The following is a 27,744-nucleotide window of genomic DNA, read 5'->3' as shown; positions in this document are numbered from 1 at the left end:
TGTCGATCCGTCCCAACGCTATGCAGTAGGGATCACTCACGAATAGAATGCAGAGAGTGCGGAAGCATGGAACCTTGGAACAATTGATTGCTGCTCAATGGAAGACTGTGCGGCCGAACAGAGGGAAGGTCTGGTGAACTTCCCACAGGGATTCGTAGGCGTGTGGGAAGGCGGACTCGAATCGTCATCTGCGATTGGCCAGGTTTGACGCACTGTAAATGCACGGGCTGGAAGGAGAGCTCCCTCGGGAGTCGGGACACCCACTGCGGGCAAGTGCTGTGGACTCTTGGAGTGACACTTCAAAGTTCAGTGAGAACTGAGAACCTGTTTTCTCACCGTCTCACCTAAGGTACGTAGGATGGCTTGAGTCTTGTATCATCACTGCCCTGGCGGCTACAATAAAGTTAATCATCAAGAGATTTTCCCCGCCCTGGACAAATGAGCATCAAGACCGCTCTTCTCCAGTTGTGATCCGTCTGCACCCAATATACATAGCGGTCGGCTTTCGGTAAGGAGCGGAACTTGGGTAGACATCTGCTATCGCAGCCTGTGCAGGCGATACATATGTAGCCGCGACGCAGTGTTGGCCAAGGCAACTTCTTGGGACTTGATGCAGAAAAAGTCCTGACGCCGGCCGAATCAGGGCTTGGAGACCCCTTTTCTCCCTCTCGAATCGCAAACCTTCCGGCACGACCAGAGCAAATCATCCATTTTCGCTCCGCGCCTGTCGAGCGGCATCACAGAGCTGAACAGGGACTACCCATCGAAGAAGCTCCTTCCTTCTCACTCCAACGAAGTGGCCGGCGTGCATACAACACCTCCAACTTTATAAACCCGTACTCGTCAGGCCTTCATAATCGCCTTCTGCCCCACTACTCCGTAGTTGGTCAGGGACTTTGATTCGCAACCGGTCATTGATTCGCAAACATACATCACTACATAGCTTACCATACAAATTTCTTAGCAAACTAATGTCATACCGTCTTCTTGCATCCATACTGCTTGCATGCATGCGCATTATTTGAACCACGCCAGAACCGTACAAAAATTGAGGTTATATACAATTCCAGAGCTATATATACAATACTTGACTATTTTCCAATTGTTGTAGGTGGAATACATTGCGTTGTCGCCTATGATGGTAGCAATAGAGCAATATCTTTGATGTTGGTAAGGTAGGTGAATGCAACTAATCGAGTGTTCTTGCGAATCCTGTGGTGGATAAACCACTATGTTATGAATTTTGATGGTATGATGCACGAAAAATAGTATACCTGGATTTGTATGGGATGCGCTAGTAATTGGGAGTACCTTAATTTTGCGAATCAATGACCGGTTGCGAATCAAAGTCCCTGACCAACTACGGAGTAGTGGGGCAGAAGGTGATTATGAAGCCCTGACGAGTACAGTTCAACCCTTGTTTGTTTGTTAGCGTAAAACTTGCCCCATTTTTTCCACCCAACCACAACCCAGAGATACAGGAACTTTCGGCCAATCGAACCACGCGCATCTGGCCCACGAACCCTTTTCCGGGCTTACATAACCTTCAACTTTTCCGCCCTGGATCTTTCAACCTGGACGTCACTTTTCCCTTTCCTGTCCAGATCCACCGCATGTATTACGCTAACGAACAAACAAGGGGGGGACTGTATGCGTGAAGCGAGTCGAGTGTGCCATAGGCCCACAGGCCGATGGCGCTTGTTACCCCCTTGTTCCCTTGCCGTGTGCCAAGGTCGATCAAGGTAACCTCCGGGACGAGATGACGCCGTCTCAGGTCCCCGGTCAACATTGATAAGATCCACGCATCCCCGGCGCAGACTCCGAACAACTGTGCCGGCCCGGTCCGGCTCAGGTGTGCCTCGCAAACTCCAACCACTTGATCTCGCTAAGTTACATGGATGCGCATATTTACCTATGTTCCCCTATAATACTACCAGTATCTGAGAAGATGCCTTCGACCTAATCTTCCCTTTCTCTGTTCGCGGCAACGTAAAGCGGGCTCCACCCCAACTCTTACCTTCCTTGGGACAAGGGTTGTCATCAGACACCCACGCCCGATGGTCATGGGGACTCTTATCCGTAGGGGCCTTGAGAGGCAACCCCGCATCCTGGATACAAACATGTGGTTTCGGTGAGGTACTGTACAGTACCGTACGTTAGTTTCTTCAACCGAGCCACTGCCTGATCAAGGCGACCTCGTTTATAAGCCTTCCGCGCCAAAGCGTCTCGAGCTGGAGCCCAGCATCTCGAGAATCTTGACAACAGCATGCGACGAGAGGTGCTCAGTGGAGGTACAGTATTGGCCAAATGCCCCCCTCTCGGCCAGCACCAAACCTCCGTCAAGAATTCGGGCTTGTTACCATCATTCGAACAAGGCCCCACTTCCCGATACGATCAGAGAGGGCTTGTCTTAACACTCCATCCCATGCCCAGCGCACCGAAAGCCGCATTTTCTCTCCCGCCGGCGACCCGCGCAAAGCACTGGCACGCGGCAGTCACGTGCCGAGGGCTAGCCTACTCTTGACTCCTGAAGGCTGAACCACCAACCGCCGGATTCAGCATCATTTTGCGGAATGGCTCCTCAACAAAGATCCACAGGTTCGGACTCAAGGGCCGCTGGTCTAGTGGTATGATTCTCGCTTAGGGACAACCCGAGCATTCCTGCGAGAGGTCCCGGGTTCAATCCCCGGGTGGCCCCCTGAACTGTTGTATCCCTTCCTAGCCATCATGTGGTGGTGAGGGAGCTACATTTTTGCTCTTTTCTCATGTCTCATGTGGAAGAGAGATCACCTAAAACTTAGTAGGGGAATGCTGCCGCACATACCAGTGACCGGCCACTTCAAAGTCGATTTGTCGTTAACACACAGGGTCACAGGCTCGATTCATTCGGCCCTTTCGGAGAAAAAAATACCATGTGGGAAGGAAGGGTTAGGGCTGCATGTGAGTTTTGCTAGCACACGACTCCCTTATTTACACCCCGGACCCATCAAGTTCACCATTACTCCGTAAAGCTATAGATCTCATACCGCCAATACTTATTCGATAGGAGGAAACGCTAACCTGTTACAGCTAGCGAGATCTGGATTCTGGGTGAGTGCTCTGCCAAGCTCTTCCCGGCTCTCACAGTTTCAATTCGACAACGACGATAAAAAGTGGGTAAAGGCGTACTTTGGTTGGCTGTCGTTCAATGGTTGGAGGCATGGCTGCAGTAGCGCCGATTCTAGCGTTTCCTCCTATCGAGTAAGTATTGGCGGTAGACGACTCATGCAAGAGACATCGGCCTAGCCGCCAGCACGTTTGGACTGCTATGGAGGGCTGACTTGATGGCGTGTAACTTACAAAGCACTTCTAGGGTTTCGCATGATATCGATTGCCTACTTCGATTACTCATTCCTTGGCCCGCCAAAACCTTTGGGGGTACATATACGGGTGAAAATGACGCGGCAACATTGCTGGTTGATCTATATCGAGTTCAAAGTGGCGCCTGGGTGGAAAATCCTCAGTCCAGACACGTGTGGCGTCTGCTTCAGCAACGCTCGCCGCTCGGTATGGGGGTAGATCCCACACTTTTGCGGGAAACAAGGACCAAAAAGGTACCTTATACGCTGGGGATATTCCCAGAAGCACCCAGTTGAGGTTCTGTCCCGGACAGAGCTCACCAGCTCTCGAGTTTGCACGGCTGGAGCAGGACCGGAACCGATGCCGCGGTCTTCGGCCCATCCGCAAACGGGGAGCCATAAGTCCAGCCACCGATGCGCTTAGCAGGGTGTCAAGATGCAAGTGAGACTTGACGACGACGCATAACTCAGTCCGCCAAATTCTCCAGCTGCTCAGCAGAAGGCTTGATCACACTCAACATTTCACCGATGTCTGCAAACGGTGCTATAGCTGCATAGTACTCTAACTAGGCGCCGTTCGGGTTCCCGACGCAGGACCTTTTTCCATCATTTTCGTACTCTCAACGACCTAATCCTCTCAGTTGAGCGGCTGTCATAGCAAGCGCTATCAGCGTTCCATTTGCTTTGGTTGAGATTCTGGATCGTCTGCTACCTGCTATGGTGGATTGGAATGGGCTCCCAGGCCATGCCTCAAGCTTTGTCTCTTGGTTACTGACATCACGTACGCTTGCGGGAGGAGGTAGCTCTGTCGGGCGATCCCAAAATGCGACCAGACATCGTGCCATAGGCAGGGTCAGGCTTATAAAGGGGTGCCAGCAACATGTTCTAGCATCCATCAACAAGCTGCTCACCAATCCTCGCGTGAGCATCACGTTAAGTCTCTCGCTTGTTGGCATCACTCCTCTCCAACACCACTCGCTCTTAAGCATATCACTTCTGGCAGATCAAAGCCTCACCTAACACTGAGCCTGTCTGTATTCGCACACAGCCAGCCGCCACAACGATGAAGACCACCGCCGTCATCATCAGCGCCCTCCTGGCCTCGGCAATCAGCGCCAGTCAAGTCTCACAGGGCTACCACGAGGGCTCTTCGCACGGCTACTACGAGAGTCCCTCGAAAGACTATCACGACGGCCACTTGCACGACTACCACGAGGACGCCTCTCACGGTTCCTACGAGAGTCCATCGAAGGACTACCACGAGGCCCACTCACAAGCCTATCGCCAGAACCCCTCATACGGCCACCACGAGAGCTCCTCGCACGGCCACTACGAGAGCCCTTCGCACGGCTACCACAAGACCGACGGCCGGGACGAGGACGGCTACTACGAGAACGACTTGCACGGCAACCACGAGTACCCCTCGCACAACTACCAAGTCTCGCACGGATACCAGGAGAACCCCTCGCACGACTACCGCGAGAACCCCTCTCACAGCTACTACGAGAACCCTTCGCACGGCTACCACGAGACCGACGGTCGAGGCGAGGACAACTACTACGAGAGCCCCTCGCACAACCACCGCGAGAATCCGTCACATGGACACTACGAGAGCTCCGCTTACGCGCCTTACTCCGCCGCCACCACCGGCAAGACCACCTCCTACACCCCAACCACCAGCAGCGCCTATTACACCCCGACCACCAAAAAGGAGACCAGTACCACAGCCTATTACACCTCGACCACCAAGAAGGAGACCACCACCAGCGCCTACTACACCTCGACCACCAAGAAAGAGACCAGCACCAGCACTTACTACACTCCGACCACCAAGAAGGAGACCACCAGCACCGCCTACTACACCCCGACCTCCAGCGCTCATACTCACTACTACACCCGCCCATCCGAGACGTCAGAATACCACCACCGGACCAACAGCACCACCATCCGCCGCCCGTACCACAGCAACACCCACAACGCGGACCGCCCTGAGCATACCGGCTACCCCGATCACAACGACCGGCCCGATCATGCCCACGGTCACACCGGCTACCCTGATCACGGTCACGGTGGCTACACCACCTCCTCCTACCCGGCCTACACCACCACCACCAGCCGGGCCACGCACACATCCACGCATGGTACCGCGAGCCCATCGCATTCGTCGCCGGTCCACACGGCCGGGGCTGCGGTCAACCGGGCTGCTGGAGCGCTTGTTGTTCTTGGGGGCATGGTCGCTCGTTTGATATGAGTTGCAACAGCTGCGCTGGCCAGTGGTTGAAGTTGAGTTAGCACCGGGGTGTTGAGGGTTGATGATGGCTGAGAAGTTGACGAGGCGGACGACAGGGGAGGTGGGTGAATATCGGATGCGGATGCTATTGTGTGTTTTTGATTGGGTTGCGTATCGTGGTTGTGAAAGGTTTGGTTGTGACTTTCAATTGAGGTGTAGGGAGAGAGGAGGGGGTGTGTGTTAAAGGAGAGGTTCCGTTGGTTGCTATGGACGAGTCGACTCAGTCGAGGAGGCTTCTATCTCTCTTTTTGGGATAATGGTAATGTGTGCTATGGCCCTGGTGTATAGGGCCGTTCGGGGTGAGATAATAGTGGCATTTTTCGTCTTCGCCTTATTCGGTATCTTCAATTCAATGTTCGTGATCTTGATTGACATCAACCTATTTTTCAAGTAAGCCTTGCTTCCAAGTGAGGGGTAATAAGGCTATGAAGAGTGGCTTTGTAGTTGGCAGTATTCGAACAAGCTGGAATTTCCAAAGTTGTGGTGAAAGGGTCGAAGTGCTGAAGAATTGAAGTCTTCGACGTCGAGAGTAGGTAGAAGGTTTGGAGGGTTTGCTAGCTATAACCCGAACCCTGAGACTGCCAGTGTCCCTGGGCAATTGCCAATCCATTATCATCACCGCAAACTAAAGGTATTGTATCCGTATGTACCAGAAAGACAAGGAAAAAGCATATCACAGCGCGTTCAACCAGATTTATTCACTTTTATTCGTACAGGCTCAAGCTACAAACCGATCTTGAATTACTTGCATCCAAATCAGAGCGACAAACGAACCGAACCCCGCGGCGGGGGTTGACACTCGCCATGCCCTCGATCACCACCATACACGAATCTCTACCATGTAAATAAGCCCCCAATCCCCTCCCTTTCAGCCCCGCAATCAATGGACGTCAGTCCAGCTAACCAAGACCAAACCGCAAAACAGACATCGACCCAGAACCAACCCCGTCCGAACGCGCCGCAGCAGAAGCCCTGATCGCCGCCGAGCGCGACCTCGTCCCCGACGATCCCAACCACGCGCTCCTTCCCGCACCGACCGGCCCAACCCGTTTCCTCACGCCTTTACTCACAGCCGAGTTCTCACGCCTCTCTTCGGCCGCCCCGGAGGACCCGTCCAAATCCAAGCTCAACGCGCTCGACCTGTCACGGTACGAGGCGCTCGACCCGCCGAGCGCCGAGACGCTGGCGTCGCTGCCGCCGCGGGAAGCCTCTTCGGTTCTGCAACAGTCCCTGGCCCGCGCCTACGCGTCCCAGGCCTACGTCGCCTCCCGCCGCGCCCACCTGGCCCTGCTGGACAGCTACGGCAAGAACGCTTGGCTGGTGGGCAACTACCACCTCGAGGGCGAGCTGAAGGCGCTTGAGGCCGAGCTGGCCGAGACAAAACGGGCAATTGATGTGCTCACTTTGCAGCGCAAGGACGCGCAGGACCAGGCTGGCCCCGAGATTAAAGGGTTAGAGCAAACCTGGAAGGGGGCAATTGGTAGGGTGCTCGAGACCGAGGCCGCCGCGGAGCGGTTGAGGAGGGAGATTCTGGAGGTTAGGAGGAGACGAGCAGCGGACGAATGAAGTGCTGTTTGTAGACCGAATTTCACAAAGCAAGCATAACAACAAGCTGGCACCACACAAAAGTTAGATGGTGGCGGCGCAAGAATTCTTGTACCATAACCGATTCACCCGAACATCATAGGATGCTGGCATATGGATGCTAGTGTATCCTGTTACTGATACATCTTCCAGCCATCCGGTAGCAGTCAGCCAGGGATTGTCTTCGATGAGACGCAGGTTGGGGATCTTTCCTAAACACCCGTTCTGACCCTAAATGCCCGACCTCTGCAGTCTGCACCTCCTCATTCGTACCTCCCCTGTCATCAGCGAGAGTTGCGCCGTCCAGCATAAGCCCTACCTCAATTGCTAAATTGATCTTCTTAGCCTCCCTCCTCAAGAAACCTGCAACGGGTCCATCTCTTCCACGCCAGACTTGACACCCACATACTTGGTTCTTCTCATGATGCCTTCAACTGGGCCGAGCAGTCGTTGGAATGCAGATTTGCCGAGTGTGGCTACTTTGACTTCGGTCTCGCTCACGACGCTCGCCGCACGAGGCGCATCGTTGAGCAAGGCAAGCTCGCCAAAGAAATCACCCTTCTTATAGTGCTTAACGGGAGCCTCGTTGCCGCTTCTATAGGCAACTGCCTCGCCCGACTCCAGCAGATAGAAGGAATGGCCTGGATCCCCCTCACGAATGATAGTGTGGCCCGCGGGGTATTTTTGACTCTCTAGCGCATCGGCAATCTTGGACCTCTCGTAAGGGGTAAGGCTAGACAGAAGAGGAACTTCCTCGAGGAAGCTCTCGTACATGCGGCGGCGTGCGAATGTCGATTCCATCAGGATCCGGCGAAAGGTCAGACGATCCAGAGCCCATAGCGTACACTGCGGCTCAGCGGAGACGACGGTGGCAGCTCGCGGAGCATTGTACATCAGGGCAAGTTCTCCAAATGAACCGCCGGCCTCGATGGTGCCGACTTTCTGCCCCATGCCGTCCGGTCCTGGTTGCAACGAGCCGCTCGTGTTCACGTAGACATCGAAGGAGCCTTTCTCGACAATGTAGAAGAAGTCGCCAGCATCTCCTTGCGTAATCACCTGCAGCAAGGTTAGTCGTCTCCTACCCTGGGGCCACAACTCGGCTCCCGGGCACACACTGACCTTGATTCCCTTGGTTGGGATGGGCTTTTCTACCAGAGCTCCCAAAATCTGAGCGCTCTGTTCCTCATCAAGGTGACTGAACAGAAAATTTCCGCTGATAGCCTTTTTGAGTCGCTCCAACTGCTCTGGCGATTTGGGGTGCACAGGCGGAGTCCAGTTATCGTAGGTATCAGCAACCGGTTTGAGTGACTCTGCTGAGACCGAGGTGCGACGGGCAAAGTTATATTGGGCCGGATAGCTTTCCGGGTTCGGTGGGCTTCGTAAACCAGACGTTTGAGGGTCCGACGAAGCGTCGGCCCCAAAGGGTCCGCGGAAAGCGCTGCCTGTCGTGAATCCAAAGTTTGGGGTTGTGGGAGAGGCGACGGTGTCATTCTCATCTTCCTCGGTGATAGCACCAGGACCTAGTCTCGACGAACCGAACGGATTCGTGTTCGCCCCGAAGGGGCTGGTAAAGCCCGCACTGGACATGTTTTAAATGGTTGTCTTGTACACTGCGGAGATCCACAGCCAGTAGGTGGCCTTTAGCCCAAGCTCAGGCTCTCAGACCTTCGCGAATAGCTGCTGGGATTGGGAGAGAGATGCCAATTTATGTAATTTTGGCGTCGAGAGTCTGATGCAATGTGTCGATTGCTAAGGTAATTCGAGAAGCGTCCGTTGATTCACTGGAACCCCCGAAATGCAGTCAGAACACACTTCAGCATGGAATGGACAAAGCAACCTGTGAGCCAGCCTAGGCAAGACAAAAGAGTAAAAGAGACATCCAAGACAAGTCGCTGGTGCAACTCTGAAGCCTGCAGCCTCAGTGGAAGGCCCCTATGCCAATGGGAGCCTGAGCGGGACTTTAGCAACGGCATCCCTTGTACACGGACGCTTTCGTCATAGGCAGCCCGAGACGGAGCGATTTCGATGTAGTGATTAAGGTTGAATTCAGGAAGGCTCAACGATCCAACGAACCGACTTACTATGCCTCGCCGCCAAGGAGCTTGGGCAGGCAGACAAAGACGCCGACCAACCGATAGGCAGCTGCGTCAACCAGATTCCCGAGCGGTGGCTATTGTCCCAAGTCGAAATGCTTGTAGCCGTGGGACAAGTGAGGGGAGAAGGAGGCACCGTCGGAAGGAAACAACGTTAACGCATGCGTGATGGAGACGAGCAGCTACCGAACCAACGGGGCAGGACCAGAACCGTCGACTCGCAGGAAACGCAGTGTGTTGACAAGGAATAAAGACCGAGACCAGACAGGTTCTGCACAAGGGGGGGTACTGTGACCGACGGCCGGCAGTGTGCCGTCCAGTTGCAAGATGCGTCGACGGGAAAATGTCCAAAAAACAATTAGTTACCAGCCCACGATGATGTGGGACGCTGACGAAAGAAGCGGGAAGCAGGACAAGACCTCTCCAGAAGGCGAAGAACAAGAGGAGGGGAGACGGAAACGTGAAGCTTCAGGTTTGGTAGGTGGGGTGCTCCCGCCCTGCATTCCTCCCAGTGTAAGCTGGTATGTCGTACGTACTTACACTATGTGTTTCTCGGCGCTGTGATCCCTTGCATGAGTTGTCTGTGCGACTTTGCTTTCATCATGACCGGCAAGATCCAGAGGGCAACGGAGTGTAGATTTCCCAAAACGATGGCATGCCGCCTTTCTCAAAAGAGAATTTGATCCTGACGGCCGATGCTATTTCGTAATTCAATGATATTTTCGCCGTAATAATTCACCAGGCAGATTCCCGAGCTTCGTTAAAGTTAGTGGAAATGTACAGTACAGTATTGTACGACACTTGGCTTGGCCAATGACGGCCAGCATCCCCTCCTCCAGGCGACCCCTCGCGTCGAACATTTCTAGAAGACGCACGGGCCCAAACTGCCCCAGAACCCGGCAAGCCTAAGCAGACGCCGGAAGCAACAGGATCCCTCTGCTATGGATGTCTTGACATGTGAAATCTTTCTCCCAGTTGTATCTTCGTCTACATATTCGACCCTTTACTTTCCTGTCCAAATGCTTCTCCGTCTTACGTTGGACTCCTTTGGCAGAGAAACTGGGTTCTTGGAATGAGCCTGCTGTGTACGGATATGCGTCTGTAAAGATACCTACGAAGTACTCCGTACGCAGCTCTCCTCAGAACAATCAACAATCTCTTGGGTGCCAAGCCCGCTACGTCCTTAGGTTGGCTTTCGAAAAGATGCCCTTGTTGCTGGCTTCCGTATCCTGAGTGATGATACTCGTACATCTTGAGTACATAACTTCTTACACCTTGAGGAGGAGCTCACTTTCGTGATGTAGTGTAATCCTGTAGGATTCTGCCTGCAATACCGGAATTACACTACCTTACGGTTACTGTGGTACCTAAAGTTAGGCACCTTCCTGTCAGTGGCTGTCACAGGCTCACAGCCTCTTTGCCAAGAAACAACTGCACGGACCATTTGCATGCCGCAGTCTCCGTCCCCTTCGAAACGCTCCTTTCCTCCTTCTCTTCGATGTCAGCCCGTAACCGACCAGAACCACGACCCGAACTCCATAGTCATGGCGCCTCGTCGTCGCCGTGGTGCCGGCAATGATGCCGGTGATGATGGCCGCTCTGACGTCGATGTGCTCAAGAATCGCCCGCCCAACACAGCGTTTCGCCAGCAGCGCATGCGTGCTTGGCAATGTGTGCTGACCCCGAAACTCATTGTCACCATCTTCTCCATCCTAGCCGCCATTTACCTTGGATTTGGTGCCTACCTTACCTATCTAGCGTATACCGTATGCTGCTTCCGGTCGATCCACGTCTTTGAGTACAAGACGCTAACTGGCTGCGTTCTGCGACTCTAGGTTCGGGACATTCGGGTTGACTACACAGACTGTGCGAGAGAAGCGCCAGAGGGGCGGTTCGACGAGATGCCCGAAAGGTATATTTCCGCGCACTTCTCGGGGACAAACGAGAGGTTCAATCCCCTCAAGGCATTGTGGTTACGGGAAGAACGGAAGTTGGAGGGCTTCCCGAAGAATCGCACTTACTGCAGAGTGCGCATCAACATCCCGGAGGACCTGAACCCCACGATCAGCTTCTTCTATCACCTCGAGAATTTCTACCAAAACCATCGCCGCTACGTCAACTCGTTCAATGCCAGGCAGCTTCTAGGTGACGCCGTCGATGGTCGCACTATTAACGAGTCTACCTGCGATCCAATAACCTACGATCCGAAGGGCTCGGGCAAGATTGTCTACCCTTGCGGTCTTGTGGCCAATTCGATATTCAACGATACCTTTTCGGACCTGATGCCCGTGGATGCAAGCACGGACACTGCTGTTCGGGAGCAAGCTTATGTCATGTCCAACACTGGCATCGCCTGGCCTGGCGCCAAGGACCTGTACGGACTTACCCAATACTCGCGCGACCAGATCGTGCCGCCGCCGAACTGGGAGGACCGGTATCCGGACGGCTACACGGAGAAGCATCCAGTACCGGACCTCAAGCTGGACGAACACTTTCAGAACTGGATGATGCTAGCGGCGACGCCTAATTTCTATAAGCTTTACCAAAAGAACGACAGCGCAGTCTTGAGAGCTGGTCAGTACGAGATTGAAATCGAGTCCAACTTTGACACGATAGTGTACAACGGCCGCAAGGCATTCGTCATCACTACCATATCCGCTCTCGGCTCCCGCAACATCTGGCCAGGTATAATCTTCTTGATTGTCGGTGGTATTTGTCTGCTCCTCGATGTCTACTTCATCCTTTCCTTCTTCCTGTGGAAGCCACGAAAGCTGGGTGACCCGTCCTATCTGTCTTGGAACCAGCCATCTGCGGCTCAGGGGCATGCTGCATCATCATGAAGGGGAACGATTATGGAGAAGAGACCGGCCGTGGAAAGTTGTTGCGGGCAGGCGTACTTTCCTCTGTTTTCTTTCAAGCTTTTCTCTGGGATAACGGGATTCTTCGGCGTATGGGAGGCATACTGGTTTCTGTTTCGATCCCTTTTCCGTTTAGTCTCAATGCTATTATCGCGTGATTTGGTACAAAATGTATGCGCTCAGTTACCCATCCTCACGATTGTATTGTATAGATACCTGTCTATTGCTAGAGGTGCATTGGCATCGGTGGTCTCAAATATGATGAATCGACGCCCTCTCTCTCACGACTTCCTAACACTGCTTCTTGCCTCAAGAGACAGTTTTGTGACAAGCAAAGCAATAGCCCCGCAGCAACCAGGCTTGTTTCAGTGCTTCGGTTTTGAGTTATATACCAACGTTGAAAACAACCAACCATTCACTGCAAATAATCTCTGGGCCTGGGTTAAGATCCAGCATGAGCATCTTTCCAGGCTCTCACTGCGTTTCCAAGTTCGGTCTCCTTCGAATTCAACTTACAAAGTACTGCGTAGCGTAATTGCGGCCTAAGGCAGAAGCAGCAAGCTCATTTAGGCATCCGCCCCACGAAACGCGACGAAGAGGTCCGTGACGTGAGCGACGCGAAACCCCGGAATTTTTTGCCTTGGCTCGGCCAGCCTTGTCACTTTGGCAGAGAGGCCCGTTGCATCGGTTGTTATCGCCGCCACAAGTCAGCGATTTTTCAACCGTGGTCAACGGCCATTTCCTTCCTACATCATCACCCCCGGCTGTCCGGGTAGTTCTGCCATCGCTCATCTCAGCGGTTCCTGCAATCGCCCGCCATGGCAGACATCAAAATTGACAGCAAGGTGTTCCAGGAGCGCCTGTCGCACTTCATCAATGCCTGGAAGGCCGACAAGCGATCCGGCGACGCGGTCTTCGGAGGCGTCTCCTCCATCCTGATCATGATGGGCAAGGTTGATGAGGAACCCGAATTCCACAAGAACAACGCCATGCATGTAGGTTTCGCAAAAGACGCGACGAAATCAGTGTTGCGCAGCACTAATAAACGGCCAGTTCTGGCTTCTCGGCTACGAATTTCCCACGACATTGATGCTTCTCACCCTCGATACGCTCTACATCCTGACCACGCAGAAAAAAGGTTTGCGCCTTGCCTCCATATCTTCTGTCTGTCCCTGACACGTCTTTGCAGCGAAATACCTTGATCAAATCAAAGGCGGCCGATTCCCTATAGAGGTGCTCGTGCGGGGAAAGGATGCCTCCGAAAACGAGAAGCTGTTCCTCAAGATCACGGATGCTATCAAGGCGGCAGGTGTAAGTCATTGATCGCACTCGTGCTGTTTCTTTATTGGCGTACTTCCAAGACTAACCAAACTGCCGCTTCAGAAGAAGGTTGGCGTTCTCACCAAGGATACCTCCAAGGGCCCATTCATCGACGAATGGAAGAAGACCTTCGCCGATAACTGCAAAGATGTCGAGGAAGTCGATATCGCCCAGGCTTTGTCCGCCGGCGCCTTTTCAGTCAAGGATGAAGCAGAGCTTCGGGCGATGCGGACGTCATCCAAGGCGTGCGTCGCGCTTCTCACTCCCTACTTCCTCGACGAAATGTCCAACATCCTCGACCAAGATAAGAAGATCAAGCACAGCGCGCTTGCCGACAAGGTGTACAACAAGCTCGCAGACGCGAAGTTCTGGAAGACGGTCGAACTGCCCAACCGTCAGAAGTTGCCTGCCGACTTTGACCCCGAGCAGCTTGACTGGACCCTAGGACCCATTGTACAGAGCGGCGGCAAGTTTGACCTCAAATGGCAAACAGATTCGGATAACGACCCGCTCCACCCAGGCATCATTATTGCTGCCATGGGCGTGAGATACAAGTCATACTGCTCGCAGATTGCCCGGACCTTTATGGTGGACCCCAACAAGTCCCAGGAGAGCAACTACAAGTTTCTGCTTGCCGTCCATAACTTGATCCTGAAAGAGATTCGGGACGGTGTCGTGGTCAAGGATGTTTACAACAAGGCCTACAGCCTTATCAAGTCGAAGAAGCCCGAGCTTGAGAAGCATTTTCTCAAAAGCGTCGGATATGGCATCGGCCTAGAGAGCAAGGACCCGACTCTGATTCTCAATGGCAAGAACACGCGAACGCTCCGGGACGGCATGACCCTTTGCATCACCACAGGTTTCAGCGATGTCCAGAACCCGGACCCCCAGGACAAAAATAGCAAAGTCTACTCCCTTGTCCTCACCGACACAATCCGCGTCACGGCCGCGGAGCCCGTGGTGTTCACAGGGGAGGCGCCAGTTGATGCTGATGCAACTTCGTTTTTCTTCAAGGACGAAGAGGAGACCCAGCCAACCCCGAAGAAGGAGAAGCGGGATTCGCGTGTAGGTGCTGTCGCAACCAAGAACATTACCAGTACTCGATTACGTTCCGAACGAAATACAGCACCCGACGAAGATGCGGAGAAGAGACGCCGGGAGCATCAGAAGGAACTCGCAGCAAAAAAGCAAAAAGAGGGCCTGATCAAGTATGCCGAGTCCACAGCCGACCAGAATGGCGTCGAAGTCAAAAAGTTCAAGCGCTTCGACTCATACAAGCGGGACAACCAGCTCCCAGCAAAGGTTCGAGATATGGGCATTGTGATTGATCAAAAGAATGCAACCATTGTGCTCCCTGTCATGGGCCGGCCGGTACCATTCCATATCAACACCATCAAGAATGCTAGCAAAAGCGACGAAGGGGAGTGGTCGTTTCTACGTATCAACTTCCTTTCTCCGGGCCAGGGTGTGGGTCGGAAGGACGAGCAGCCGTTCGAGGATGCGTCGGCTCATTTCGTCAGAAGCTTGACTTTCCGGTCCACCGACAGTGACCGTTACGCCGATATTGCGAACCAAATTTCGAACTTGAAGCGAGAGGCGGTCAAAAAGGAGCAGGAGAAGAAGGACATGGAGGATGTTGTAGAGCAGGATAAGCTGATTGAGATTCGAAGTAAGCACGAGGCGTCCCTCAAAACTCAATTTCTCTTCAAAGTGCTAACGCGCCATCAGATCGCCGCCCTGCCGTCTTGGACAATGTCTTCATTCGGCCAGCGATGGAAGGCAAGCGTGTGCCTGGTAAAGTTGAGATCCATCAGAACGGTATCCGGTATCAGTCGCCCCTCAGCACGACTCAGCGCGTGGACATTCTGTTCTCCAATGTCCGCCACCTCTTCTTTCAACCATGCCAGAATGAGTTGATTGTCATTATCCACATTCACCTGAAGGACCCCATACTCTTCGGCAAAAAGAAGACCAAGGACGTGCAGTTCTACAGAGAAGCGACAGATATTCAGTTCGACGAGACGGGCAACCGAAAACGCAAGTACCGCTATGGCGACGAAGACGAGTTCGAGGCCGAACAGGAAGAGCGGCGCCGCCGGGCTGAGCTCGACCGCCTTTTCAAGAGCTTTGCCGAGAAGATTGCCGAGGCCGGGCGAAATGAGGGCATTGAGGTGGACATGCCGCTCCGTGACCTGGGTTTCAATGGTGTTCCCAACCGCAGCAACGTCTACATTCAGCCTACCACGGAGTGCCTTATTCAGATCACGGAGCCGCCCTTTATGGTTATCACGCTGGATGATATCGAGATTGCCCATCTGGAGCGTGTACAATTTGGCCTCAAGAACTTTGATCTCGTCTTTGTCTTCAAGGACTTCACGCGCCCTCCGGTGCACATCAATACGATTCCCGTTGAATCGCTGGAAGACGTTAAGGAATTCCTGGATTCTTCCGATATTGCCTACTCGGAAGGACCGCTTAACCTCAACTGGTCTGTCATCATGAAGACAGTGACAGCAAACACACACCAGTTCTTCCTGGACGGCGGCTGGGGCTTCTTGCAGAACGAATCTGACGACGAGGACGGTTCCGAAGAGGAGGAGGAGGAGAGTGACTTTAAGATCAGCGACAGCGAGCTTGAGGAGGCATCAGAATCCAGCGAAGAGGACTCGGACTATGACTCGAACGCGTCGGCCGAGGCCAGTGATGAGGCCGAGATGAGCGAAGAGGAGGAGGGCGAGGACTGGGATGAGCTGGAACGCAAGGCGAAGAAGCGTGACCGCGAAAGTGGCCTTGATGAGGAGGATCGCAACAGCAAGAAGAAACGCAAGAGATGAATGGGAAAGGGCTGTTTACTTTAGGAGTCCTGTGGTTCTCTATTCCTCTTCTTTCCTAAGTAGCCGTTGGCAGTAGGGTTTATTCCTGTGTGTTAGTCGTGTAAATCTAGGTGATTACGGTGCCCCGACAGTTTGCCTAACAAATGGCAACACTGAGACGATTCTGAAGCTCTGGGTTTCGCAGTGCGTGATTCTCGTGCTGCTTGCGCCGTGGGCTTCCCCTGATAACCGAGGAGCCAGACAATGTACCGAAGTTACTATTGGGGGGAGGGAAAGAAAGGTCTTGTTCGACCAAGGCAGCCTTTCGCTCTTGCAAGGCGTGTTCTTGATGAGTGGGTCATTGAACAGCTCTAATTATGCGTTGACTTTTCGTATCTGCTAAGGACATGCACTCGGACAGTACTGTACAGTACAACCACATACCAAATTAGGTATGCTCCTCGGTCAAGGTCAAGGCGTGTCTGTCATGGCTCGGTAAACCATACCAAGTACCGGGTGCGCACGTGCTCGAACTATTGACTGACTGGTTTGAGTCTTTGCTGTTCGACCTGGTCGCTCTCACGGGAGTGGTGACAGCACGGTTTTGTTCGCAGAGTAAGGTATTCGAGCCTGGCCTGTTTGCCCTGCTCGGATACAGAGATCACGTCCTGCTAGATCTCCAGAGAGACTTGGGGCGTCGCTGGGAAGGAAGGGAGTCAAGGCCACGTGCGTCATGTCAGAGGCCTTTAGTTGGTTGAACGTTCAACTGTCGTGGCGCAGAGAGGCGCCGGTCGAGACATGTTATTTCTATCCCGTGGCTCCCGGCTTGACCATGATGACGGCCGAGCCTGTAGTCACCCGGTGCTCAACGAAGCCATCAACAAGTTGGGGGTTCAAACATGTAAAGGATTCCAGCCACTGGGAGAGAGACTATGCTTATCTCGTTGTTCGGTCTACGACTACCTCCGTATACTAGGTAAGGTACCTTCGCACACGTGATGAAGTTGAAGGGGTGGGATCTCTCCCACATCGTTTATCGTCACAATCGAAGAAAAAGCAAGGAGCACACGGCAGTCGGCACGGGAAAATCATCCATGTATTGACCTGGTATGTAGTTATTGTACAGCATATATACATGTGAACTATCTGATATTACAACATGTCCTGGGAAGCGGCAACCCTGGCAGATCGGTCTCCTATTTCAGTTCAGAGTTGAGCGCCAGAGATCGGGTCACCGCGTCCCTTCTCTCGGTCACTCCCCCCTACTGCCTCTTTCAGAGAGCCGCCAAGACATGTCTCAGCATAGCGCCTACACTCGAATTGCCGTAGATCTACGGAGTAGCGCTTGGCCACACGTGCAGGCAAACCCTGATGTTCCCTCGGAGTTTGCTTCTTGTCTCTGTAATTAGCGCGAATATTGTATGTATGTATGTATGTATGTACAGTACAGTACCAGCAAGTGCGGTTTCCCTGTATGAAGTTATGAATCAAGTAGTTAATAATTATGTGCTTCGTACGGGTATTGATGTCCACCGACAAGCCCCGATCTGGTAAATAGATCCATCGAACCAGCTGACCGTCCTGTCTGCAGGTATCGGGGCCCAGTCCGACGGGAGATCGAGAGCTGTGTGAACTCCACACGCAAAGTCCAGTGTTGGAAAAGTTACATACACGTAGGGTACCGTATAATCTCGAGAAATCCGGAAGAAGCTTAGGCACGTACTAAGCCCAGCGACCAATCTCAGCCTGCACCCTGCAATGCGCTTCAACTTTGCTGATGCGATGCGAGCTCGAAGTTAGGGTTTGAAGTGGGTGGAAGTTCGATTAGAGACGTCGCTTTGCTTTAGTACTTGCCTAAGCTTCTTCCGGATTTCTCGAGATTATACGGTAGTGTATGCCTTGCAGGCATGCCATCAGGCCCATCACGCCCTAATGGAATTCCCCATCGCAGGGTCCCACACAAACCAAGCACCATTCCCGATTAGTTGCCGTTAGGCGAGGAGGGAGGACCCTTAGAAAGGCGAAAGTCCACACAGTGTTCTTTGCCCTATCCAGACCGCTGGCTCGATACTGCAAGCTTTCAAGTGTGTAGCTGTGACACGTACGATCGACCCACCATCGTGTAATTAACGAGTTGCTGTACAGTACAATATTGTATTGACTGTGCATATGTGTAGATGTGCTTCGAACTGTCCATGCAGTGTGTTCCTCCAACCCGCTTGTGCGTCCCGTCACCACACATCCATATCTTCAGGGATTCAGGCCCTGTCGGCGACGGGAACAACCTCGGAGAACTAACAAGCCCGTGCTGACCTTTTTCTCGAGTCGCAAACGACAGGCCAATGTCAGAGCCAATTTTGGCCCCGGACGTTGGGGAAAGGGGAAGCTTAGTTAGGAGCGATCGACGATCCCCCGCTTTTACGCAAGGCCTCGAGACGGGGCTTGCCGCAGGCCCGCAGCCTGCCGAAGCACTTCCAGGTTCACCGTCAAACAAAAAAGTCTTCCGAGATCAGCCAACGAAATGTTTACCAAGCTTAGCAAGCCCAGGCCCATCTGGCATCTTAGCGCACGTCCCGGAACGCCACTATCACGTCCCATATACATGGCCCCTGCTCTCGCTCATTTCCGTGACCGCGGTAATGATGCAGACAGGCACGTTTCTCTTCGCTCTCTTGTTTGCTCCACGACAAGTTATTACTCATGGCTCGCGTGATTGGATCCAGGATGGTTAAATTGCTGTCTGTATCCGATGCATTTGCAGTGGCGTGTGCTTTGGCTCGATTCTGCGCTGACAAGCAAAAATAACGTTGGCACAGAGAGGCAGCAATGCCCTCTGAGAATCCCAATACCATCGCGCTGTATCAGTGAATGCCACTTGGCTGGTAAGATGTAACAGCAGACGAATACGCCACGCCTCATTATCCGCGAGGGTGTGTCAATTCAGGAGTCCCTCGATAATTCCTCTCTATCACACCCTGAGGGAGCCAACAGTCAACAACTGTTACACGCAGTAGGTACTCTGCCGCATCAACGTAAGCTTCGGCTCCCGCTTCGCGGTGTATGTTATGTACCCAGGCGGCAGGGCTAGCACAAGAACAAGGAGAGCGATCACATCTGGATGCGCCCTCCCGCCACCATACACTACACGTAAGGAATGAACTGATGAGTGAGCTGCCGTGAGACACAGAAGAGTTGTGTAGGCCCGACTTGGCTTCAAGGTCGGGACGGGACGTGCCTCACTGGTGCTTCCGACCTGCTTCCTCCACAGCCTTGTCATCATCAACCGCTGAACAGTGCTACAACATGACAAGAGAGCTCCGCGATAACGTTACAGGGCTCACCGTAATCACGGGATGACCCATCTGGGGCCCCAAACCTTCGGGCCATCGCAGTCCTCTATTATGTATCAGTATGGCATGGCAAATGGGTTAGCTAGTTGACCTGTATGCACTCATAGAACAACATGGTATGTACATACAATACATTGTTACACAAATACTTGTACAAGTACCTAGTTATAGTCCCCGTGATGCTGAAAAGTTCCCATGTCATCAACCAGGCCTCGCGGCATGGGTGGCTTGAACCAAAGACGTTTCGAAACTGGGAGCGGGCCCCCGCGGAACGCTGCCAGCCTGGCGGGTGATTGGAAACGCGATCCCCAACGCTCTGCCCAATGAGATCGGGGACTGGTGTGTGTGCCCGGTGCAGGCCTGCAGTTAATCAATCGGCACAACCCCAACAGCCCTGGGCGGGATCTGGAATGCTTCCGATCAGGCGATCGGGAAGCGTCCGTGGAGACTGGAGAGTGCCCGTTGGGTGGCTCGGGGTGGGGAGCTTTCCCAGGGGTGCCCGCAACAGATCGAGGGGAAAGCAAGATGCGGTGCCCGCCTCGCTTGTCCCACGCGCATCTCGTGTTCAGGCTGAAATGGAAGGGTAAGAGAAGGTATACAAAGGGCCGGTAACGCCCGAAAATGCACGAGAGTTGCGTGGCATATCTCACATACATAGCATTAATTCCCTTAATGATTACACAGGTAAACGGCGTGCCTGGCTCCCCCTATCGCCGGCCAACCCGCTTTCAACCCAACTGGAAAACCTGCTGAGGACGGATCGTGACAGAGTTGTTCGTCGTGCATCTGTGTGTTGGATTGGAGAACCAGCGATTTCCAAGCCGGAGGCGGGTTCGATGCGACCTCTCGACGCCCGGCTCGATCAGCACCAACAGTATGTAAGTAATCAAACTGCCAGTCGCCAACGCACAGCACTGCATCGCTCTGACTGGACACCCGATCTCTTGATCTTTCGGTCAGGGCTGGACCGTCGTCAGCAGTTGCCTGCAAGTTGTGTTCGAGGAACCCAATCCACTGTGACACGGGTGTATGTACTGTATGTTCCCATACTGTGCTGTATGTACTGTATTGTAATTACGAATCTCGCTCCAGGAGCTCGGATCGGGCTCTTGGCTTCGAGTCATCGCGGATGCTACCGTAGATGGCCCGGATTCCGGAAGCGAGCCTAACGTTGCGATATCTTTGGAAATCTCGCACTGTCCAACCTCGTGCTCGTTGGCGATGGCTTGAGATTATGCCACATGGCAGGGCATACAAAACGAGTCCCATCCTATCCCCCAAGGCATTCACCCAACTAGGCACATGGAGCAGCGACAGGAAGTGTGCCCCAAGTGGCTGCTGGCTGACGAACGGTTGGTGCAGCATGATGGCATCTCGTCATGCGGATGCATTGGGTCAGATAAATTGGTGCTCGGATGCAGGGTGGCAACATTGCAACCCCAGCTTTTGGCCCATGCCTATCCGTAGTGTAGATTTCATCCATCGGCCAATCTGACGCTTGCAGAGAAGACCGGCGAGCGAGATGGGATTTTGTTCGCTGCATCGCATACGTCGACTTGGCAGGCCAAGCATTCATTGTGTGGGGGCAAGGGGCTGCGCTGGGATATGTATCCCCAAGTGGAAGTTGGGCTTGTCCGATAAGAGCGAGAGATCCGAAGGTTGCACCTGTAATGGAAACGGTGCCCTGCGTCCTCTACGAGCTACACTACAATGCGTCATTTAACCTTACGTTACAGTTCAATTACGAGCTACCAAGCGCAAATACCAGGTAATAATCTGGTACATACATTGAGCGGAACTAATACCGAAAGTGCACATATTCCTAACATGGATTAATCAGATTTGTTGCATTTCCCCTCGGAATGCCTTCTTCAAGCAGCAGATCCGCGTTTCCCAAAAATCGAAAAATCGGAGCAAACAGAAAGCAGATCCGCGAAGGCTAGTCTTGTGGATCGGCGCTTCTGAAACGAACCTCATGATCCCATGCTAGCCAACGGGGCAAACAGTGCGGCAACCCCGGCTCTTCAATAACGTGGCCATGCGAAGGCCCCACGAGTCACTTCACACGGCATCCAAGCCGCGAGGGCCGTTGGGGTCGTAACGAGGCTACGGATTCGAGCCGTCGACCACCAATTTGCCTCTACTCTACACCGTTGAGACCGAATGCGTCCGTCCAAAGAGGGATCGATCGCGCGTATGGATAGGAGGATCGCTGAGAAGCGAGAACCGTTTTTGACGCTATGTCCCTTATTAGGGGGCTCGAGCTGGGAAAGTGCTCATCCATCATAGTTGGCAGATCTTGAAAAAAGCGCAATCTGGATCGGGCCACAGGCGGAAATCGTCATTTCGGGATGACAGTTTCGATAGCGTGTGCCGCTTTGCTCTCCACGTGCAGCTCCACCAGTACGCTTGTTCCATTTACTTGTACTGTACCGTACAGTACAAAGTGCAGGTACAAGTACATATTTCGTAATCACAGACAAACTGAGCTATGCCATGTATTGTATCATACCTGTATGTGTGTATATACATGCACAGCACAGTACCTTGTGAGCAATCAACTACTGGTACTAAGTAGTGTACTAGAGCTAGAGGTAAGTAAGGTGTTGAAGCTCTTGCAAACTTTTGTACAATGCCCCCCTGGTTTGTTCGCTAGCGTCTGACTTGAAATCAAGCATCAACCTAAGAATTCAGATCTCAGCATCAAAACAGCCACTTTTCGCCTGCAAGTAGGCTTTGGATAAAACCAACTTTTTGAGTATTACTAGATGCTCTATTTTTCTGCGTTGAGTTGTGGTTTGGGGCTGTTAAGAGGTATCTTTTTGAATTTGGGACCAGGCCCCCCTGTCGGGAGTTCTGCGCTAACGAACAAACCAGCATTGAACTGTATGCCCTCCCTGTATCTACTTTCAATGCATCAGTTCCTTGGTACAGTACCAAGCGGTCGACCTTGACCTAAAAATACCACCCTCGACCCGCTCCTTATGCTAGTCACATTGTCCTATCAACGAAATTGTTCCATTACAATGGGACACGAAACCGGTTGCACTGATGGAACCATAGGTAGGTATGAATGTAACACTACGTTAGTGCAGTTTGATACTTTGCTTGAGGTATTGTTACCTGGAATTCCAGGTAAGAAATTCCCGAGATAGAACTGTGTCCACGTTGAGTTCTCGGTACCCTACGGACGGATACTCTTCTACCTAAACACATAAGGGAACTCAAACCAGAAATGGACAAATGAGCTCAAAGCGGGTTCGCTCTGGGGGTTCTGGCAAGGATCGGATACAGTTGCACGAAGAGACCCGAACCAAGATCAGGTTTCACGCCAGCCCGGTAACGTTATGGTACTGTACTGTACATACAATATACAGACCTAAGTACAGTACAGACGCCATATCCCTCGAAATGGGACAACTATAATGAGTAGTTAAGACATGGAAGGGAGACATTGCGTTCTTTTGAGTGCTGCTTGACCGCATGGTTTGCTGGGGCTAGCGATCGGATTTTGAATTCTTCAATGGTCAATGGGCAAACAACGGCCTTGGGAATTGAGACCGATTTTGGGACAGGCGGGCCAGGGCAGGGCCAGACATGGCACATCCCACCATTGGGTGCGGGACACAAGCCGGGTCCCCAGATCAGGCGATGATTGCAGGATATCACATGCCCCGAATCCTCCACTGGATTGCCCTAGCGGCAACGATTGTCATCCGCTTAATACAGGGCAGCCAAAAGCAGTATGTGTATAAGGTCGGGTAGTGTGGTGTACGGAGTAAACTGGTCGTTTTCGACTATACATGTACTATCACCATAGTAGCATCTACATAACCGGTTGTGCTATGTGGCAGAACGTCTACGTACGACATACACTACTAGTCCTAGCCTTGAGGATGCGGCATACCTAGGTTGGACAGGTTGGGAAATGGAGTATCTATCTGTAATACGAGGAAGGCAATCCCAAAGTTCCTCGCACCATGCCTCCCTAGTGTGTATGCACTGTACTGTAATACTCCGTACTTACATCACCTCGGATCAGGGTCCGTAATATGTCGATTAGCGATGACACTGGTTAGCAACGAACAATGCTCACTGCAGTGTCCACACATTGTCCAGCAAAGCAGCGCACAGTCGCACTAGAGGCAATCTTTATACACTAACCGACCGCGCCCTTTCACCTCGTGGCCGTTGCGATGGAACACCCAACTCGTGGGTATTTCCCGACTTCGCCCAATGCCCAAATATGAACCTGGATCCGAGCAGAGTTGCATTCCCTACATGCCAGGCTACTACTGTGTAAGCATGGCCCGTCTGGAAACTATCACCGGTGATTACCCCCGACCTACGTTTAGAATCCGAGATTGAAGGGGTTCCGGGATGCAACTGATGAAATGTGCTGCCATGCAGCCTCATTAACCACACGGTGCAGCGGTTCGTTTCAATATGCTCAAGGCAGCAGGCACCCTACGGTACATCGAAGGCTTCCATAAACCCCCTTTTGCACCATATCCTGATGCTGTCAGGTTTCATAGCTTTAGGTAACATTCTACGCAGAGAGATGCACAAAATAGGTAAGCAATTCATACTGCAGAGATGGGAACGATTGGGATACCAGCCATTCCTTTGCCGCGCCTCCTTATGCCAGCTGGGTTGGTCATGCCATAGAGCTTCTCCTGACGAGCTAACAGATATCGGGATGGACGGGGAACGCTCAAACCCTTTCATCAACATTGTGCCACCGAGGGAATTGGCCGAGGGAACTGACTGTCCACTGCCTACGTTAGAATCACCGTTATGCCTCTTTGCAGGATCTCGATCTAAGTTCTCAGTGCCCGAGATTTCTGTTTACACTGTAGTCCCGAGATTGTGATACAGGTCATCCCAGCAGTCACTGTCTTGGCAGAAGTGAGAAATTATTTCCAGTTCCAAGTTCCTTCTAGAATGAGACGCCAAGCCCAGCGATCCAATTGCCAACCGAGACCCAACTGGCCTCAAATTTCGAAGTACATAGTGTACGAAGTGTAAGGCCATCGAATCCACAGAATTACTTCAGTGTATGATGGTGTCTCTTATGGTGCAGTGAGCCGCTTTTTAGCTGCATTACAGGACATGTAGTAGCTCCCTTCAACGTGAAGTTGCTAGGTGCTGTGCAATACAGTACGATTGCAAGGTTAATGCGGTCTATGTATCCGAATGTACCCTGTAATGGTCGTAATTCCCTGTAGGTACGGATTGTACTGTACGATACGTAGGTACCACTTCGTAGTAATCGTAAATACTCGTTCCATACTGTGGCTGAAGGAACTAGAGCCTTGGGCAAACGAAACGGAACCAAAGAATTCCTCTGGCCCTTGATCATAAAAATAATATCACTTCAGGGTTTTGAAGACTCATGCATTCCCAGCAGCAGATCTTGCAAAGCAGAGCACAGCTGCAGAGCCCAATATGTAGTACCTAAACAACGGGATTTTCGCGATTTCCGTGGGGTCACGAGTTACTGACTAGCGCGAGGTTTGAGCACCGGGATTGGGGCGGTCAAGCACGGCGGCACAGATCGGGACCATGTCCGATCCAACTGTCAGATCGCTTCGCGCGCGTGCGGGGAGCGAAGGCTGACTGATGACACTGGATCGAATCGCCTCTCGGATGCAGCAACCATTTGACTGCCAAATTCGGTCGCATGTACCTCCGTACTACAAAGATCTCGATGCATATCGATCCGGGGAAGTTCCGGTCTTGATCCGATGAGAAGCTTCGTTCCGTCCTCCGTGCTCCGATTCTGTAGGGTTCTTTTACAGCTTCTGGTTGGCAGACCTTTCGCGGGTAGGATCCCCTAACGCAGGAGACGTGATTGTTGGCAGGCCATGCATGGCTGCGTACACTATTACACTACACTAGTATGTATAATCCATCGCTTGTGGTATTACTAGGAACATGTCATGTACTGTATGTACATACATACAGGTGCAGTGCTAAGCTGATTTTTGCAAACACGAATGTAGCTTCACCCTGGTCTGAACGTTCTTCCTATCATCGACGATGCCCCGCTCCTAATTGTCTGTATAGACTTGGTCGATCCCTTAATTACAATCAGAAGCACCTTACTCTTCCATCAAGTAAAAAGCCTTTCCTTACCGAGCTTACTTTACCAGAACCTGGGATACCTTCGTTAGGATGGCCAAGAGTTGGTCACACGTTAGCTATGTACGGATACAGTATTTATAGTACAATCCATACTCAGTACTCCGTACCAACGGTACCCTAGCAGTGAAGCCGAACCCGAGTGAGACCCGCCTTGCTGCAACGTCAGCACTCACCGCACCACACGGGGCAACCAGGATCTGGCTAACCGCGATCCAGAAGTCCATGCGTGCCCCAGTCTGGTGGTACCGGAAGCGGCCCAGCATTGGCCCTGAGCTCGAGATTTGTCCCCCACCAGACCTATCCCAAAAGACGTGCCGCCCCCACTCACACCAATCTCATCAGCGAAATCTGGGCTGCATGTCGCGGCTCCAGATTGGCCCCAGCCCGTAAGAGCAGTGGAATTTCAATACCGATATCTGGGACACGGTCTAATACATACGGTAGTGCACTGTAAGTACCGGAAGTACGAAGTCACAACACATGTACTGTGCATAGGGAAGGCCATCGGCCTTTAGTAAGACAAGAGGAACTGAAGAATCACCAGAGTGTTCGCTGGTGCTTGAAGATGATTACATATGCTTTCATCTGATCACTCCTTGTGAAGATGAAAGCTATATCATCCCAAGTACAGGGCATCTGCCCGTCCCCGGTCTACTCGGTGTAAAGTACGTTTCCAGTGCAACGTTATTACTCATTTTTCCCTCTTCCTTACTCCGTACGCCAGTGTCTTTACCGACCTTCCCTGATATATCACTGCATTTGCAGAGATGGAAACCTGCACCGAGTCCACTAGCCTAGCGCCAAGCTTCTTTGAGCAGCAGATGCCCAAGCACTTCCTTCGCTGGCTCAAGACACACAACAGCCACCGAAAGGCTCTTCGCGGTCTGTTACTGTACCCATCATCCCTGGGGCAGTTGTGTTTGCTACACTATTAAAGCCCCCAAGGTAGGGAAGTTAGTAGGTAGAGAGGTCCGTGACATCAATCAGCATGGCGCAGATCTGCAGCTGGAAAGCAGAAGCTTGGCATGTTTGTTGAGGTGCAATACGGGGTACTGTCTGTGAGTCACCGCTATCATGTATGTATGGAATTACGGAAGGTACCTTACAGATGAAACAGTATTTACATGTAATTTACCCACCAATCTCCTTTGAGGGTCCAAGGGGGAAACGGCGCGTTCCCATTTCCACGGAAGAGCCTAGTGACCCACACTCTGATCTCGATCGCCCTCAACTCGATCCACACAGTGTTTAGCTCTTTGGAGTGGGCCTCGGCGGCCTGGCTCTGGTCCCCGTACTACATAATCGCAGGTCAGCTCCTTGTCAAAGCAACGGCAGTGCCCGCCACCCTGTCGGATTCCTCCTTGATCTATCCACCTGCATCTCTTGCTGTCGCCTGTGGAAGTGTATTGCATTTGTTTATCTAGGTATAGGAACGCATCGGGCATCCGCGAGTCTTTGCAAATCACCTTCTAGACACGATACTCTGACTCGCGCTCTGGAATCGACCGTTTCGCTCAGCTCCCTAAGCTGTATCTGTGAGCGACAGCCTTTCTAACGCGTCGCCACCGCCATCCCAGCGATTATCGCGACAGCAATTGACTTGGCCTGCATACCCGTTGCCAGTGTACGATCCATCCGATTCCAATTTCGCTGAAAACATAGCGCCTATTTACTGGCATCAACTTTCTCAGGAGCCCGCATGGTTTCTGCGTCGGCAGCAGTAAGAGTGTTAGGGGCATTGACGCCATTCTGAATGAGACCCGTTATGGAAGCGGGCGAGGCGGGATCTAGGCAAAGGTTCGCTCCAAACGGCCTTGACTGCGACCCTAACGGCTTTATTACGATTCTGACATATCGAGGGTGCTCCAGTGGGAATCCAACTGCCAACAGCTTTCACCCCTTCGATAGACCGCATAGAGAGCGCATCGACACTTCATATAGTAACGGGACA

The 27,744-nt window shown here is 52.5% G+C and overlaps 9 protein-coding genes and 1 non-coding gene across 10 annotated transcripts; 7 read left to right on the top strand and 3 right to left on the bottom strand.

The window, feature by feature from the left end:
- The first annotated feature begins 2,610 nt into the window (after window positions 1-2,610).
- On the top strand, window positions 2,611-2,698 carry N656DRAFT_t53. The gene has a single exon. It is a non-coding gene; the product is annotated as a tRNA-Pro (tRNA).
- Window positions 2,649-5,711, top strand: N656DRAFT_606398 (uncharacterized protein). The gene is made up of 5 exons (XM_064810276.1): window positions 2,649-2,800; window positions 2,876-2,940; window positions 3,070-3,090; window positions 4,142-4,270; window positions 4,387-5,711. Exons 1-5 carry the CDS (start codon window positions 2,773-2,775, stop codon window positions 5,587-5,589), a joined length of 1,446 nt encoding a protein of 481 aa, XP_064671495.1. The 5' UTR covers window positions 2,649-2,772; the 3' UTR covers window positions 5,590-5,711.
- A 654-nt stretch (window positions 5,712-6,365) lies between these two features.
- N656DRAFT_777976 (uncharacterized protein) lies at window positions 6,366-7,389 on the top strand. The gene is made up of 2 exons (XM_064814919.1): window positions 6,366-6,469; window positions 6,554-7,389. The coding sequence occupies exons 1-2, from the start codon at window positions 6,433-6,435 to the stop codon at window positions 7,192-7,194; spliced, it is 678 nt and encodes a 225-aa protein (XP_064671494.1). The 5' UTR covers window positions 6,366-6,432; the 3' UTR covers window positions 7,195-7,389.
- Window positions 7,390-7,566: 177 nt separating this feature from the next.
- N656DRAFT_797123 (camp-dependent protein kinase regulatory subunit) lies at window positions 7,567-8,799 on the bottom strand (the record flags this gene model as incomplete). The annotated part of the gene is made up of 2 exons (XM_064817597.1): window positions 7,567-8,268; window positions 8,332-8,799. 2 exons carry the CDS (start codon window positions 8,797-8,799, stop codon window positions 7,567-7,569), a joined length of 1,170 nt encoding a protein of 389 aa, XP_064671493.1.
- A 2,050-nt stretch (window positions 8,800-10,849) lies between these two features.
- N656DRAFT_707056 (Lem3/Cdc50) lies at window positions 10,850-12,145 on the top strand (the record flags this gene model as incomplete). Its single annotated transcript, XM_064811401.1, has 2 exons — window positions 10,850-11,071; window positions 11,141-12,145. The coding sequence occupies 2 exons, from the start codon at window positions 10,850-10,852 to the stop codon at window positions 12,143-12,145; spliced, it is 1,227 nt and encodes a 408-aa protein (XP_064671492.1).
- An 836-nt stretch (window positions 12,146-12,981) lies between these two features.
- Window positions 12,982-16,317, top strand: N656DRAFT_707286 (SPT16-domain-containing protein; the record flags this gene model as incomplete). Its single annotated transcript, XM_064811423.1, has 5 exons — window positions 12,982-13,158; window positions 13,217-13,301; window positions 13,353-13,474; window positions 13,547-15,152; window positions 15,212-16,317. The coding sequence occupies 5 exons, from the start codon at window positions 12,982-12,984 to the stop codon at window positions 16,315-16,317; spliced, it is 3,096 nt and encodes a 1,031-aa protein (XP_064671491.1).
- A 2,042-nt stretch (window positions 16,318-18,359) lies between these two features.
- Window positions 18,360-19,083, top strand: N656DRAFT_777973 (uncharacterized protein). The gene has a single exon (XM_064814918.1). It carries the CDS (start codon window positions 18,639-18,641, stop codon window positions 19,026-19,028), a length of 390 nt encoding a protein of 129 aa, XP_064671490.1. The 5' UTR covers window positions 18,360-18,638; the 3' UTR covers window positions 19,029-19,083.
- Window positions 19,084-19,137: 54 nt separating this feature from the next.
- Window positions 19,138-19,697, bottom strand: N656DRAFT_777972 (uncharacterized protein). Its single transcript, XM_064814917.1, has one exon. The coding sequence runs from the start codon at window positions 19,571-19,573 to the stop codon at window positions 19,298-19,300; it is 276 nt and encodes a 91-aa protein (XP_064671489.1). The 5' UTR covers window positions 19,574-19,697; the 3' UTR covers window positions 19,138-19,297.
- Window positions 19,698-19,764: 67 nt separating this feature from the next.
- Window positions 19,765-20,569, bottom strand: N656DRAFT_606316 (uncharacterized protein). Its single transcript, XM_064810275.1, has one exon. It carries the CDS (start codon window positions 20,300-20,302, stop codon window positions 19,808-19,810), a length of 495 nt encoding a protein of 164 aa, XP_064671488.1. The 5' UTR covers window positions 20,303-20,569; the 3' UTR covers window positions 19,765-19,807.
- A 2,294-nt stretch (window positions 20,570-22,863) lies between these two features.
- N656DRAFT_777968 (uncharacterized protein) lies at window positions 22,864-23,541 on the top strand. The gene has a single exon (XM_064814916.1). The coding sequence runs from the start codon at window positions 23,244-23,246 to the stop codon at window positions 23,409-23,411; it is 168 nt and encodes a 55-aa protein (XP_064671487.1). The 5' UTR covers window positions 22,864-23,243; the 3' UTR covers window positions 23,412-23,541.
- The last annotated feature ends 4,203 nt before the right edge of the window (window positions 23,542-27,744 follow it).

Source organism: Canariomyces notabilis, assembly GCF_033297395.1.
Source record: "Canariomyces notabilis strain CBS 508.74 unplaced genomic scaffold N656scaffold_7, whole genome shotgun sequence".
Classification (NCBI taxonomy): Eukaryota; Fungi; Ascomycota; class Sordariomycetes; order Sordariales; family Chaetomiaceae; genus Canariomyces; species Canariomyces notabilis.
Note: the sequence above shows the minus strand (reverse complement) of the source record. Positions and strands in the feature narration are given on the sequence as shown.

Excerpts from the sequence above, each read along its gene's own strand:
- N656DRAFT_606398 (XM_064810276.1), top strand. The coding sequence starts at position 2,773 with ATGTGGAAGAGAGATCACCTAAAACTTA. Across the intron at positions 3,091-4,141 it reads TAGCGAGATCTGGATTCTGG|CTCTGTCGGGCGATCCCAAA; the intron begins GTGAGTGCTCTG and ends GGGAGGAGGTAG. Across the intron at positions 4,271-4,386 it reads AATCCTCGCGTGAGCATCAC|CCAGCCGCCACAACGATGAA; the intron begins GTTAAGTCTCTC and ends ATTCGCACACAG.
- N656DRAFT_777976 (XM_064814919.1), top strand. The coding sequence starts at position 6,433 with ATGCCCTCGATCACCACCATACACGAATCTCTACCAT. Across the intron at positions 6,470-6,553 it reads CATACACGAATCTCTACCAT|ACATCGACCCAGAACCAACC; the intron begins GTAAATAAGCCC and ends ACCGCAAAACAG.
- N656DRAFT_777973 (XM_064814918.1), top strand. The coding sequence starts at position 18,639 with ATGTCAGAGCCAATTTTGGCCCCGGACGTTGGGGAAAGGGGAAGCTTA.
- N656DRAFT_777972 (XM_064814917.1), bottom strand. The coding sequence starts at position 19,573 with ATGACAAGGCTGTGGAGGAAGCAGGTCGGAAGCACCAGTGAGGCACGT.
- N656DRAFT_606316 (XM_064810275.1), bottom strand. The coding sequence starts at position 20,302 with ATGTATGTGAGATATGCCACGCAACTCTCGTGCATTTTCGGGCGTTAC.
- N656DRAFT_777968 (XM_064814916.1), top strand. The coding sequence starts at position 23,244 with ATGGCACATCCCACCATTGGGTGCGGGACACAAGCCGGGTCCCCAGAT.